This window comes from Polypterus senegalus, chromosome 1 (genome assembly GCF_016835505.1).
Source record: "Polypterus senegalus isolate Bchr_013 chromosome 1, ASM1683550v1, whole genome shotgun sequence".
NCBI classification, from domain to species: domain Eukaryota; kingdom Metazoa; phylum Chordata; class Cladistia; order Polypteriformes; family Polypteridae; genus Polypterus; species Polypterus senegalus.
In genome coordinates, this window is record NC_053154.1 from 168,212,708 (window position 1) to 168,228,639 (window position 15,932).

Consider the following 15,932-nt stretch of genomic DNA (forward strand, 5'->3'; position numbering starts at 1 on the left):
TTTGTTGTCACAAACATGGTTCAAAAGCTCAGAAGGCATGTTTCATTAAATTATGGCCTTTGCTACTTCATAGTAGACATATTTGGTAAGTTTTAAGATTTTTCCATACAAAGGGACTCCGGTGTCCATTAGGTCTATTATAAAACACATGTGCAGGTTATTTGTTTAATATATATAAATATACTTTTCTTTAGCGTTTAATGTAGCAAACTAATATGTACCATCATTGTGTAGAAATAAGTTGACTTAAAAAATACCAAAATTTTCTAAATATTAGTATTTACAGTATATTAAGATAAAATTTATATCTGCCTGACAATTGTCTAATAGGACCTAATGAATAGTTTGATGTAGGCCACAAGAGCGTTTATAATTGCAAGAACTGACAGAGATCATAAGGATGCTTGCTCACAACCAAATGTATAAAACAATAAAATTAAAAAGGAAAAAGAGATTTTGCCTTGAGTGATCACTTTTAAAAATAGAATGCTACCAGATCTGCCATTATTTATCTATACTTCAGTTGTAAAAACATCTATTTACTAACGATTATCAGTTCCTTTGTAGAACTGAAGTTGTTTTAATTGTGTTGTATAGGTGGTTTATATACCAATGTATACTTTACAGCTAAGGATGGACATCAGCATGATCAATTAAAGTCGTCTTTCCACTGAGCAGAATTTATCAGCTATGAGGTTAACATCAATATGATTGTTGATTTATTATGCACAATAAACTGTTTGTTATTTAACATTTTTTCAATATTAGCTTAATATCTTGCATCCAGAAGGGTACAATCTGTTAAAAAAGGTCTTAAAAACATGATGCTAAGAATGTACTTATTTTGTTGCATAATGCATGCCAAATCATCTGTCAGATATACAGTCCAACAAGCTTTATATGTTAAACAATTTTTCACTTTTTTCAGGTGATGGGCAGTCTGAAAACTTAATCTTTAATTAAATACAAGAAAATTGGCTTATAGAAAAGGCGTGGTTACTTAAATGTTCATTTTTCTTAAAACAGTACTTTAAACATAAAGATTAAAAAAATATTTTTTTCATTTGTTTATCGTTCAGTCAATAATTTATTTTGTGACTTAGCAAACTGTTGAACATTTTTCTCTTTTTTTAGCTATAGTCAACCCAAAACAACCCAAAGAAAATAAGAGTTTCAACTTTGACTACTCCTATTGGTCCCACACATCGGTGAGTGATTTTTTGTTTATTTGCAATAACTTTAGCTTTTCAGTTGTTGTTATTACTTTGCCTACTTCTCTGTTACAGTTTAAATGTTTAATGCATGACAACTCTTACCACTGAGACAAAATATTTAAGAGCTAAAGTTTATATGTAGGAAGATGATTTTAAAATCAGTCCAAAACATAACTGTAAGCCAATATACAGACTTAAGAGCAGAACTTAAATTACTTGGTCATTCATTTTAAAAACAGTTCTTATTGCCTCATTTATAATTAACTACTGATTGTAAATGGCACCTTGGTACTGTTTCACATTCTCAAGTCATTTATATATTTTTAAAGACAAAGAAAATATAGTCTCATAAGAACTGTTGTAATGAAAACAAGCAATTTATTGTAGCAACTCTTGTCCTTATTGACTTACCTAAAGATTCTAAATTATTGTTGAGTCAAAATCTTAAATCATCATTTTTTAACATTTTATTGAATTTATTAAAATCAAGTAACATTCCATACAAGCTAGTCAAACTTGACAAAACTGAGTTCAAATCAACCCCCCCACCCATAAGAAAAATCATCATTTTAACTCATACATGTAAACTCTTAATATCAAAACAGAAGAAACAACATTATGCTTTAGTTGATAAATATAGCTTTGTGTCACCTCAATATGACTTAAAGGATTATGTTTTTCAACATTTCCAAATGGTAATATACACAGAGAAAAGTTTTAAAAGTTCTAGCACCGAACCTTGAACAATGTCATATACAAGGGACGTTTGAAAAGTTTCCACACTTTTTTTTAACTCTGTTTATTAAGAATTACAAAAACAAACTACATCACTTTTCTACATAGTCACCTTTGTTTGCGATGCAACGTTTTAATGCCCAATTACTACTCCTGCCGCCTTCACCGTTTCCAACAAAAATATAAAAGCGCAGAAACATTTCGAACATCCCTCATATAATGACAGACTATATACAGGTAGGCTACTAATATCACATCAGTTTTGTGATGGAGGACTTGAATAGGCTGATGGTACCTTTCTTGGTCAGGCCAGAGAATACTGGAAGGACAGCTGGAGAGAAAGAAAGAGAGATAGTGAGAGAGAGACAGAGAGGCAGGGACAGATATTCTCCCAGTATAGGTGACAGCACCCCTCTGCCAGTACTACTATTCAGACACCTACAGGGGCTGCATGGGATATTTAGTCTTAAAACCCAGCCCTGTTGGTATGCTTCAAAGCCACATTAGGGGGGATGCTGGTAGACTCCTCTTTTATCTCACCAGCTTGGTCTCACCTTCCAAATACTTCTCAGCTACACCTCTGATGTGCTGGAAGTACTCCTGGGTCTGACTTTAAAAGGAGCCTTTCTGTCTAAGCCAGATGAGTTTTGCCCTACTCCACTCCCCACTCCAACTCACCTGGAGAAGAGTAGAGCAAGAGGAAGAAGAATTATATATTGTGCTTTGGGAAAGAGTTGTATGGACAGCTTTTAAGGTATCCTGCATAAATAAAAGTGTTTTTTTTTTACCTGATGTTGTGTTTGGAGTAGCTGTAGACACTCCCCCTAGTGGCCCACTCTGTCCATAAAGAAATGATTTGATAAGTATGAGTCATATTATTTAAATAGAGAAGACAAGGTGTCAAAAGCTGTAATTAGAAATAACTATATGATGATTTTACTATTTCCTGCACTGATGGATATTAAAATGTCATAAACAGAATAGTAACTTAACTCCATACTTTTAATGTTAGCCACAACTTCACACGGACGTCATCTATTTTTAGAAAATCCCAAGTCATCAACAAGTAATTCCATATATCTTTCGTCTGCTGAAATAAGTTCAGATGTGGAACAGTGGTGTAGTGGTAATAATACTGCCTTGCAACAAGAAGACCAGGGTTCAACTTTTAAGTGCTCACTGTGTGGAGATTGCATTTTCCCCATGTCCACATCTGTTTGTCCCCAAAGACGCAGGTTAAGTGGATCGACAGCACTAAAGTTGCATTCATGTTTGTTCACCCTGTTATAACCTGATGCCCTGTCCAAGAATTTTTCCTGCCTTGCACCTGATGCTCTCTGGGATAGGCTCCAGCTTCCCACGACACACCTCTGAGTTTGAAATGGATGGATTGTTTTCAGAATAAATCAGAGAGTCTGGAATAAGGTCATGTAGTGCTGTACCTTCAGTTAAGAAGAGATTTTGTGACATTCTGGGGCATTATACTAAATATATAGAAATAAGGAAAGGCCTTCACATGAATTGTACCATGTTATTTTTTCTGTTTGTAGTGAAAGCTCTCTATGTTATTGTCACTAATCTGTAGATGTGTGTTATTTTGTCCTGATGTAGATCAATTAAATAACTTTAATTTTTTCCCCCTCAGCCAGAAGATATCAACTATGCATCACAACAGCAGGTTTACAGAGATATCGGTGAGGAGATGCTACAGCATGCATTTGAGGGTTACAATGTCTGCATCTTTGCATATGGACAGACAGGAGCTGGAAAATCTTATACTATGATGGGCAAACAGGAAAAGGATCAGCAAGGCATTATACCTCTGGTAAGAAGTCAGTTCTAGTAGTTGCTATAAAATCTAGAACAATGTTTTAAAACCAGTGCATCCTATTCATTGTTCTGTTCACTCTCCTTCCATCCAGATTTAAAAGCAATCAGGTTTTACTTCATTCGCTCAAAATATGTTCTCTGCAGTTCTATAAAAGGATAATTTTATATTCCTAACCACCCCACACTTATTTATACAGTACTTATTTTATGACCTTAAGTCATTAGATAGCTTGACCTTAACTGATGATTTTATAGACAGTGTGTTTTATTTCTTTGGATCAACTCTGTTGTAAATATGAAATTACCTCAACATACTTGTTTTTTAATTACCAAGTCAGAAACTATCTTAAATGGAACTTGCCTGACAAAACTAACCCTCAGGGTCCACAGTGCCATGGCTGTAGCACAGAGTATCTTGGCAGGATGAGCATGGTTTGGTAGCAACCCAAGACCAGACTTTGACAAGGCCCAGGGGAACAAAGGAGGGGGAAGTTCGAGCAGGAGTGTGAGAGTACAGCACCAGCAAAACAGTAGTGATGTGGATGCAGGGGGGACATGGACCTGATGGAAGCAATATTGTCCAGAATGTTTCATGGTCGGAGCTCTGGAAGGCAAAGCCACTATGGATCAAGTTCTTGATCCAGTCGGTGTGTAACGACCACCTTATCCCATTCAATCTGTTCTGCTGGGGCTTAGCAGAAATGTCTGAATGCCCGCAGTGCTAGCAAAGAGAGTCCCAGGAGCATATACTATATTGAGCTGTTGTCCAAAGACCTTGGGAGAAGGGCGCTCTTGCTGGCGTCATGATCAAGTGTTGAGGTTAATAGCAGATGTTGTAATCACACTGATTGCTCAAAGCAAACAACAACAACAAGCGATGAAGTGAGTCACTTTTGTAAGGGCTGGAGTGAGGCTGCAGGACAAGCCCAAGCCACCAGGAGGGCTACTTACCATAGTATAAGACTGGTAGCCGATAGTCGACTTAGGGAGATAGCTCAGATTCCCGAGCACCACTGCAGAGACCACACTCATGCCAGACATGGTCCTGGTATCAGAGACAACAGACAAAGTGGTCCTGCTGGAACTGACTGTTTCATAGGAAGACAGATGGCAGAAGCCTTTGAGAGGATGAGGGCCAAGTATGAGGAGCTTATAGGCAAATGCTGCAGCAAGGGATGGCAGCCCAGTGTGAGGTCTGGTGTTGGTTAATTTACAGGGCACTCATGCTTTTTGGAATCACAGGACTGCACAGCAGAAGAGTCATCATGAATATCACAGATGTTGCATAGAGGACATCAAGACAGTGTGGATAAAATGGGTGTATCTGTGGACCACACAAGCTTCTTGGACACAGGCCACTGTTAAATCAATCGTGGCTAGGTTGCCACTGTGAGGGTGTCTGATGTTGAAAGAACCGTAACATTTGATGACCCCAGGTGACATCACTGATGATGTGTTCAAGCTGCACGGCATGGTGTGTGCTAAATCAGGAGAAGCTGGGATCTTTCTATTAGCATATCTGACAAGGAATGGAAGTTGACTACTTATAGACTATACTTGTAATCAAACTGTACGAAAAGCATTGCAAATTATTTTAAAATAGAATATCAAACAAGAGTTATGAGCAATTGGACCATAATTAAAAAAAATGCCACGTAGTTCCAAATAATATCAGATTTACAATCATTCCTAATTCTTTATAGAAGCATTTGAGGTACTGTAGGATGGGATTAAGCTATCTACTAGTAAATTCATCTAATACACTACATTATTAACACCTTGTCTAATTTTGCTCAGCTGTATTTTTTTGGCTGGGATTGGCTCGAGCAGAACCCTGTGACCCTGTAGTTAGGATATAGCGGGTTGGATAATGGATGGATGGAATAATGATAATACATTTTATTTATCCTTATACATCCTCCATAACTCAATAGGAAAATAAGTGGAAGAAGTTCTTTTTCTGTGCTTGTGTGTTTGAAACTGCATCAAGCTTCTTCAGAATCTGGCAATAAGTCATTCATTTTATGCTGTGCTGGGCTGCTGCCAACGTTTCTGTTTAATTCCTGTTTGTCTAATCAATATGAGGAAGTATTACATAACATGATTTTAATTTTTAACTATCTCTCAACATTGGGTCAGAGTGGGGTTTTAAGTGTTGTTTAACTAGATTATTGGATTGATTGCACTTTTGATTGAATGTATTTTTATGCAGCAATGTTTGTTTGACTTTGCATCATAACTCTTGCTGCAATATATATATTTGGAAATGAAAACAATTTGATTATAAAAACATTTGCACAACAATAGTTTCTAAAAATGCATTCAGAGAGTCCATGGTAAAGATAAAAGTTATACAACAGTTATTTGTTATTTTCAATTACTTGTATAAAAAATGAGTTGTGGACCAAAAGTATTGCTACTTTTAAGGTCTACACCGTGCTTTTTCCCCAGCTATACAACATTTTACGTCCTTAGACGTGAAGTCTGAGGGCTTCAAACATTATGTGTGTTTATCTACTATAAAGGCATTCTTACTTTCACAGCATATCTGCTAAGATGCTTATAGGTTTGACTGAAAATGAAAATATTACTCTGTAGCTGCCTTGTTATCCACTTTGCTATAAAACCAGAGCCCTCTACATGATTGATTGTTTCCTATTTTAAAACATATTTAATGGTATGTGACCTTGATTAATGCAACAATTTGAAGATTAATTTGTGCATATTGTAAGGAATATATTTTTTCTACTGGCAAGGTAGTTTTCTTTCCCAGTGAAGAAATTAATAATAATAATTAAAAAGCATAATAATGATAATAGGGTGGCGCAGTGGTAGCGCTGCTGCCTCACAGTAAGGAGACCTGGGTTCGTTTCCAGGGTCCTCCCTGCATGGAGTTTGCATATTCTCCCCATGTCTGCGTGGGTTTCCTCCAGGTGCTCCGGTTTCCTCCCACAGTCCAAAGACATGCAGGTTAGGTGCATTGGTGATTCTAAATTGTCCTTAGTGTGTGCTTGGTGTGTGTGTTTGTGCCCTGTGGTAGGCTGGCCCTGCGCGGGGTTTGTTTCCTGCCTTGCGCCTGTGTTGGCTGGGATTGGCTCGAGCAGAACCCTGTGACCCTGTAGTTAGGATATAGCGGGTTGGATAATGGATGGATGGAATAATGATAATACATTTTATTTATATAGCACCTTTCACATGCTCAAAGTTCTTCACAGAAATTCAATCTGAAATAAACAGCAGGGCATAAATAACATTGGAAAGAAATAATATCATGCATAAAACACTAAATAAAGATAAATACCGGAAACACAAAGCTTTGAATTAGAATGAAGAAATTGATTTATGGTTGACATTTTTGCTGTGATGTTTGGTATTTTTGAACTCTTGGTTTTAAGCATTTGGCAAGAGTCTGCACTGTAAGCTTTCTCTTATCACCTAGTCCCTGTGTCAATTTTGTTTTGAGATGAAAGTGAATATGAAATGTACAATAAATGTTTTGCAGTTTTACAGTACCCTATGTGCAATATTCTTTTACAGCACAAAATAAAAAGTGAGCATTTAAATAATTTTCTGCAAGGCTAAAATGAGTTAAATACTTGCTTTAAAAAAGTGAATGTGTGGTGTCTTCAAATCTTACACTTTTTCTTCCTTCATGTAATATCTTACATTCATTTATATTAAATCTGGTCCCTACTATGATGAGTGAATCCTCTACTATCACTACGTCCTCTTTTTCTGTGGACTTGTTTTCAGGTGACCTGGCTTCTCATCCCTACTTATAACCTCAAACTTAGCAGAATCACTGCTCAATTCCACTAGGTCGGAAAGGAAGTTGACCCTTCAATTCTCTGGTTGATGCCCTCTGGACAGTGCACACTTCTTTCCTTGCGCTTATGTCTAACCATGACCCACCTTTTTCTTCCTACCTGGTCTGGAGTCTTCTTCATGCCTCTTTAGTTTTTCACATTATCTCCTTTAAGGACACCTAGGCAAGGTCTGCCATGGCGTTCCTTACTATAACACAGCCTAGCTACTTCATCCTCAAGTTTGGCGACCCTGAGCTTGAGATATTGGTCAAGCCAGTATCTCTGGCATGTGTAGGCCTTTTAGAAGCAAACTTCATTGAAGCAAGTTTCTAAAAAGTGCTACATCATGCAGGACTTATATTTGATTGGCTTCATTCTGTAAACTGTTGACCCCTTTTTAAAATAAAAAATATAAATTAGATATTAGTTTAAATGAGCTAGATTACCTGTGTAATATGTTTGGAGCATCCCTAAAGGCCCCTATTTACTAATTAAAGATCTTACCTTTGCTCCTACTTAGATACCTTCTTCCTGCTACTAGTGCTCACGCACTTTAAGCTGTAGCTGTTTGTGTCTGAAACTTTCAGTAGACTTTCCCCTACTCCTGTCTGTTTCTGCAAGTAACTGTTTTTTCACCACTTTTTTTTTCATTACTTCTAATCCAACACAACTACTAGTGTAATCCCTGTTTAGATGCCGTCCTTTTTAATTTTACCATCTAATTTCCTAATACCGTTAACGCTCATCGGATTGCACACTATTTGCCAGGCTTAACTAGTGTTCTTTTGCTTCCTTCCTTACAGAGAATTTTTAATCACATGTTTAATGTTAATGGAAAGTAAGAATTATTTACTTACTTTCTTTTTTGCTTCAAATCCTTCTGCCTTCACTGAGCTACAAACATACCCATCACTTATAGCATACTTGGTTGGCTGGGCAGCTGAAAAAAGCTGCAATAAACCTAATGGGAAAAAGACACTGAAATGACTATCTGGCCCATTAGCAACAACCAAAAATGATTTTTATGAGCAAACAATATATATGAATCAAGAAACAACATGCAAGACTTGGCTCACAATACATTTCACCAAACAAGAATGTAATCAGCATTCTTTATACACCCTGGCCATCAGCAAAGCACTCTTTCTAACATAGCAACAGAGTCTGAGCTTCTGGGGTCAGTTATCGCTTTTATAAATTATTATTTTTAACAAAATTGTGAACATATTACTAAAATAAATATAGCTAATGCCTTCAATAAAGTATGAAATTTTATTCCCCATCTACAGTAGTTTAGATCATCATACAGATTTTTGTGTTAGTTATAAATTCATTTCAATTATACAATTTTGTCAGCAAGGATTTGGCCTAATTCAAAATGCTTGCACTACGTTCCTTTGAAAGAAATTAAAAATGCTGTGTATTTAAATGTATTGTGTAACTTTATACTGACTTGATAAAAAACTTCCACCAAATTGTTGTATAAAATGTTGTGCAATTCCTTCAAAATAAATTAAAAAAAAATATTAAATTTAATGGTTTCTTTTATTATTTATTTAGATGTGTGAAGACCTTTTCTCAAGAATCAATGACAGCAATAATGACAACTGTATGTCATATTCTGTGGAAGTAAGTTAACTATATACTTAAAATTATCAGGTATACAGGAATTTCTTACCCAAATGACACAAATGTGTTTTTTCCTGCTAATTTAAAAATTTTCTTATACTGTATATGACTTATTCCTATAGCAACTAACGGTAACGGAAAATTCTAGCCTACTCTTCCCTTTCATTAGTTTGCATGTCAAAGGAAATGTTTAATTTCTGAAAGCTGATGTGAGATATAAGACCTTTTTTATACAGTGAGGGCCTTAAGAGCTTCATGGAAACCTTTGCTAGAAAGATTTATATGGGATCAGTAGCACATTATTCTCAGAATTCAAATGGACAGTATTGCACAGTGGCTTAAGAACTTTTAAGGACAGACCAAAGAATGCGTAGCCAAACAAAAACAGAAATTGTATGGTGTGAGGTAGTAAAATAGTTGCCTTCCTCCCCAATTATTTTACAAATTTATGAAAACGCTTTGTACTAAGTTGCAGGCATGAAAGTAAGTATGTGATGTTTCTGTATTGTTTTCCATAAAACGACCCTTATTGTTTAAACAAATCCATTCTATTATTAAACAAGAATCTTCAATTTTTTTTTCACTTAGCCAACAATTTTTTCTCTGTGACATTTTTTGCTGGTAATTATTCAACTTTATGCTTTTTTAATAATAATTTGATCAAAAAATAACATGATCATTAGTGCACGGCTTTAGGTCAAATTAAAAAATAAACCAATTTTACTTTGACACATGCCACTTAAAAAGGTTCTAAAGGTCAGTTCGTTTTTATTTTGACCATTGGTTTTTACTTTCAATAAAAAGTTGTATATAAGCCATCATGTAATGGTGTAAATATATTATTCGTAATCTGAGTTGCCCATTGAAGCTGTAATCATGTTCTTAGTATTTAACATGGTGTATAAATCAATGAAAATAATGTGAAAAAGTAATGAATATACTTTTTCAGTGCACAAGCAATTCCAAAATAACTAAAAGATTGAAAAGCAATTAATTTGTTTAAAATAATATGCATAACATTTTCCATTCTGCCTAACAGAATTCCGTGCTGTAGGGGAAGAGGGCTTGCTCACTTAAACAATTCCTTAAGTCCCTGGTACTTTTTATTTTTTTATTTCCTAAAATTGTGTTTGTAATGTTCTTCCACTCTAGGTGAGTTATATGGAAATTTACTGTGAGAGAGTCCGCGACCTCCTTAACCCTAAAAATAAGGGCAACCTAAGAGTCAGAGAACATCCATTAATGGGTCCCTACGTGGAAGATCTTTCTAAACTTGCCGTCACCTCATACAATGACATTCAAGACTTGATGGACTCTGGAAATAAAGCCAGGTATTTTAACAGAATTCTGCTTGTTGATTTTTTTCCATGAGACTAAGGAGATCCTCTCCCTGCTACAGTGTTTGATAGCATCTTTAAATATTAAATCTTTAAAAAAGTACAAGCAAGATGAAACAGAACAATTTTAGTGTGAGTCATTATTTTACTAAACATCATTGCTTTTTAGTCATATAAGACTTACAGTGATTTATTGTGATTGTGTTTCAGCTATAACCAATCAAAGACAAAATTTGGGATAACTTAAAGATATTTAGAGATATATTCTACAATTTAAGTTTCTAATTTTCCTAGGAAGGCACAGAAAATAAGATTTTAAAAACTCATTCAAAATATTTTACTGATGAACAGTGCTATACTTGACATAGTTTTTTACTTAAAAAATTACATATTTATATATGATTCTGAAATATCCATTTAGTTAGTTTATCTATTTGTTTCATAAATTCAGTTTAATATAATTAAGTTTCCTTGCGTGTAGCACACTTCCCATTTACAAGCTCAGAGTGTGACACATATTTACAAATATGAATAGTTCAAATAAAATTAAAGACACCATGCAATAAAATATAAATCTATCATTGTAAATGTATAATTACTATGCAGGATGTACCTACAAATAAATATACTTATTAACATATTTTTAAAAAATAAATGTTTAAGATTATACAAGTAATCATTTAAGTATATGGAAGTATATATACATATATTTGAAGTTATTGTAGGGGGCTGAGTCAGCATGCATTGACAATGAAAAAAAAATAATGTTATTTTCTTTCTGAAAAAGAAAAAATGTTTAAAACACATCATTCATCAGGTAAAGGCTATACAGCCAAAATGTTGTGTCATTAACCTTGTTTCCTTTTTGGCGTGGAAATAACCTTTTAAGTTTTTTTTTTCCTATATACATAAATAAACTCAGGTTATCTGGCAAAACTCCATTCTGCGCAGTTGTCAGAACACCTTTCTGGCCTGTGGTCATTTGAAAAAGGCAAGCCAAAATGTGCCTTACCTAAAATAAGTGGGCATTCAGCTCCTCCTTGGTAATTCCAAAATGCACTATCATGCATGCCACCATTTTGTTAAAGTAGAGGCTGGATTTGTCACTGGTAATGATAATGTCTACCTGCCAAAATGGCATCCTGTAGCCAAAAGGAAATGCTTGGTCAAAGTGGTAGCAACACAATGTATCACCACAGGGCTCTAAAAAAGAGAAAGCAACTGAAAAATCTTAAAAACTGCTGATCAATATGGTTTTTATAATTATCAGAATGAAATGTAGCGTCAGCAGTATCACTAGCAAGTCCTAGCTACCAGAAGCCTTTAAAGGGCCAGGTCTCTCAATCTGCATCTATGTTGAACATTCCCTAAATGTAACTGTGTGAAGGGAAGATTAGGCATCCTTTGTTTTCTGGGATAATGTGTTTTTCCACCCTAGCAACAACCGTCTTTCTCCTCTTGCTGGACTTCTACCCTTGTTTGTTAACCTTGAGAATCAAGTACATGTGCATGGGCCACTGCCTGCTAGCTAAATTTCTGTTTCTACACAGACTAATTCAAGACCTCTTCTATTACTAGAGTCATAGGAACTTTACCCTACCTTGTGTCATTTTGGTGGTGGCTTTGTACCTGCCAACCATTTGATAGACAGGAATCCACTCACATCTTTTGCCAAGTGTAAGGACTTTATTTGTAAGGGCTCTTTCACCTACAATAGATTAATGTATCCTTGATAATTTAAGAAAGCCCAAATCTTGTCATTACAAGCAGTCAGTGCATTCTGGAATACTTCTGTTCAGCTGTCTCACTTTCTGAGCTCAACAAAGTCATCTCCTGATGATTAATGTTAATTGATATTAGTAATTATTCCTATTAGTATGATGTAAAATATTTGATAAATTGACCATAATCCAGCACAATACCTAGACACATTACACGAGAAGTATAAGAAGGGGTGGCATGTGTTATTAATGTTTTGTTGCATATTGTGGTGTATTTACCTCTGCTTGTTGGGGGAAATAAAACAACAGTTAAAGTCTCTGTGCCTAAAATCTGATTTTTTTTATTTGTGCCAGGACGGTGGCTGCTACAAACATGAATGAGACAAGCAGTAGATCACATGCAGTTTTCAACATTATTTTCACACAGAAGCGCTATGATGCAGAAACAGACAACACATCAGAAAAGGTAAATAAGCATTGTGATCCTCCCAATCAGCTAAGAGTTTTTCATTTGCCTTCTGATTAAACAATTACCTGTTCTATATTTTGACTGTTTAACATTCTAACGCATGTGTAAAGGAGCATTAATAGTGCTCTGAAAATATACTTTACTCAATTTCAACCGAAAGGTTTACAAAACATATACAGTAGCTCATGTATAGCTTACATATCATTTAGCACTGCTTTTACTGAACATTTCTGCATTTTTAAGCCCATTAGGCCTACATTAATTTTACAGTATTTAATATACTCCATCAGTCTTTAAAAATATTAGTTTTGCATTTTTAGTTCAATTTATACTGTAAGTAATTCATTTTCTTATTGAGAATATAGTTGTACCTTAACATATAATAAAGATCCCCAAATAGATTGAAATAATAACTAGAATTCAACTGCTAGTAAATATTCAAATGATTTTTCAAGAATTTAGACCTGTAGAATTCTTCAGACAAGTGTCACATATGTATTTATCTGTTTGTTCAGAACAAAGTGAAAAATCACTCAACTGACCGTAAGACCTTTTTCCACTGTTTGTCTCCTTTACCACTTTACACTTTGTTTTGTGCCTGATGATACTGAGATATGCTCAGAATCCTTGTGACACAGTAATAGGAAAAGAAGTTTCAAAAATGGGAAAGATGGAAAGAATCCCAGTTATATTTTCATGTTCTATTGGGCAGTTCAAAAATAAAGACACTTGAACTGACTGTACTATATGTGTTAGCAGAAGAAAACTACAGTCATTTTAGGAAGCTCACATAAAGATGGAGAGAACAGAAACCTTCAGCACAGAAGGCAGCATAGCTACCAATCATTTCACACTTCCCCCTCCATTTACATACTGTATACAGCAGTGTTTCCAAATCTCGGTCCTGGGGGCACACTATGGCTGCAGGTTTTTGTTCCAACCAGATTCCTAATCAGTGACAACACCTGATAACACTGATCTCGTTTTAATTAGCTAGTATTATTTTTCTTTTATTCTACATTCAGAAAAGCACAGCATTTATAAGACATTTAGAAGTATTTCTGCTTTTGCTAAAGATTTAAATGCTTAACTCTCTTTTGTTGACTTCATTATATTTTGCCCTTTCTCTGTGCAGTTTTTCCCCTTCGTTGTATCTTATTAATGACAATTAAAAATGAGCAGAGCAGACAGCCAGGCAAACAACACTGAATAATCAAAGGCTATAAGTACTTTAGCATCAGACCCACTAATTAGTATATAATGGATTAATTAAACAATTAGAACACCTAGAAAAGTAGAATGAAAATCAAGATAAAAATATTGTTAAAAAGAAAAAAATACATTATTTCCATATAACTGCTTGGTACATTTTAATATATATATATGTATTACAAAACTTAGTTTTCCAATTTCTATATTGTTCCCAAAACATAGAATTTGGGAAATAACAGTTCGTTTAATTAGCCCAGGAGTCCAATTAAAAACAGAAGCTGGTTGGAACAAAAACCGGCAGCCACAGTGTGCCCCCAGGACCGAGGTTGGGAAAAACTGGTGTAAAGTATTGTTAAACAACATTTCCTAGATTTCAAAATAAAAGCTATAAATATGAACCAAAACTCAGATTTTAATTTTTAATAAATATGTAGAAAATATAAACATTTAATGTTATATCCTAGTAGATCCTAGTTATATCTATATAGATATATCTCTATATGAGCAGCCTTTGCTTTAGGCTTATAGATATTCAAGTTTTATTGTAATTGTATGTATCAGTAGAAAAACAGACTTGTCATTGTTGCTACAGCGGCAGCAGCTGTTCTTTTTTGTTTATAGATTATCTAAGCAGATACATACTTTCTATATACCCAACATTTCTAAAAAACTCACACTTTCCAAAGGGAAATCAATTAGCAGAAATCAAAAATATTACCAAGCATGCTCATAACAATCATTCTTGCATTTGTGCTCAGTGTTTAAAGTCTACATGTTTGTACAGACTAGTCAATTAAATAATATGAAAGTACCCCAACATCTTAGTATCCCCCAAATATTTGAGATCTACAGTATACCAATGTGCCAAAGTCACAGATATACAGTATACACTGTACAAAATTCTTAAACCAACTAGGAAAGTTATTTTTAAAATCAGTTCTCTGAGCATTAAGCTTTTATTTGCTCATGTAACATTGGTATTAAAACAAATAAACATGGATAGGATAAACAGTAACAAGGATATTTTGTGTTTTCAAAAATGAATTGATATGTGAGTGTAAAATGTCTAATACTACACGTTTAGTTCCCAAACTGCTCCTTGTGGCAGCCCAACAATTCTACATACTGTATTTGTTAAATTCCATCAGGCAGCTCACCTTCTTAAAATTAACACAACATTGATGTAGTCAAACAAGATGTGTTAGTGGCAAAATTTGACAAATAAATGAGTGTACTGAATTTTAACCTCATATACTGAAGTGCCTTGAAATGAAGTTTGGAAATGACTAAATTAACACAATCTAACAGACATAACATGATTATTTCATACTAACTGAGCAACAGAGTACCAAATCAAATTTACAAGACGTGGTGATCAAAATATGACAAAGAAATCTTAAGAAATAAGGCAGAAGAAATACAGGAAGTGGAAGACTCAGAGCACTGTCTGCAACTGTTCTTAAAGGTCACTCACTTCCTTATGAGACAAAAGCAAATCCAGTAAAGTGCTTGGTCAACATCTGGAAGACTCCTCGGGCATCAATGAACACACTTCGGCCATGCAATCAAATCTTAAAATAAATTATCAGGGAGGGTATATTGCAGGTAAAACCGCCTTGCAGAAAGGCAACAGGCAAAAAAAATTGCAGTACAGACAAGACAATAAAGCATGGAGTGATCACCAGTAGCAGAAAGCTTTATGGAATGATGAGTTCAAATGTAACATTCTTGGTTTACAAAAATGGCAGTATTTTAGAAGAAAAGTTTGAAGTAAACACATTGATTTTTTTTTAGTATTCTGTGAAGCAGTGGTCTGGAGGGCATTTCACCCAACAGTGTTGCGGAACTAGCCAAAATAAATGGAATTATAAACAATGAAAAGTACAAAGAGATTTTGATGCATCATACTGATAACAACTTCAAACACACAGCTAACACAATTAAAACCTGTGTAGGCCATAAGTATGCTGATGGAACAA

At 34.8% G+C, this 15,932-nt stretch overlaps 1 protein-coding gene across 21 annotated transcripts in view; it reads left to right on the forward strand.

Moving 5' to 3' along the window:
- The window catches only part of kif1aa (kinesin family member 1Aa), a 247,128-nt gene that overhangs the window by 63,116 nt on the left and 168,080 nt on the right, over positions 1–15,932 (forward strand). For all 21 annotated transcript variants that reach the window (XM_039762404.1, XM_039762412.1, XM_039762416.1 and 18 more), the window contains exons 3-7: positions 1,135–1,208; positions 3,595–3,774; positions 9,146–9,214; positions 10,367–10,545; positions 12,627–12,738. In XM_039762404.1, coding sequence (XP_039618338.1) covers positions 1,135–1,208; positions 3,595–3,774; positions 9,146–9,214; positions 10,367–10,545; positions 12,627–12,738 — 614 coding nt within the window. The remainder of the gene's footprint in view (positions 1–1,134; positions 1,209–3,594; positions 3,775–9,145; positions 9,215–10,366; positions 10,546–12,626; positions 12,739–15,932) is intronic.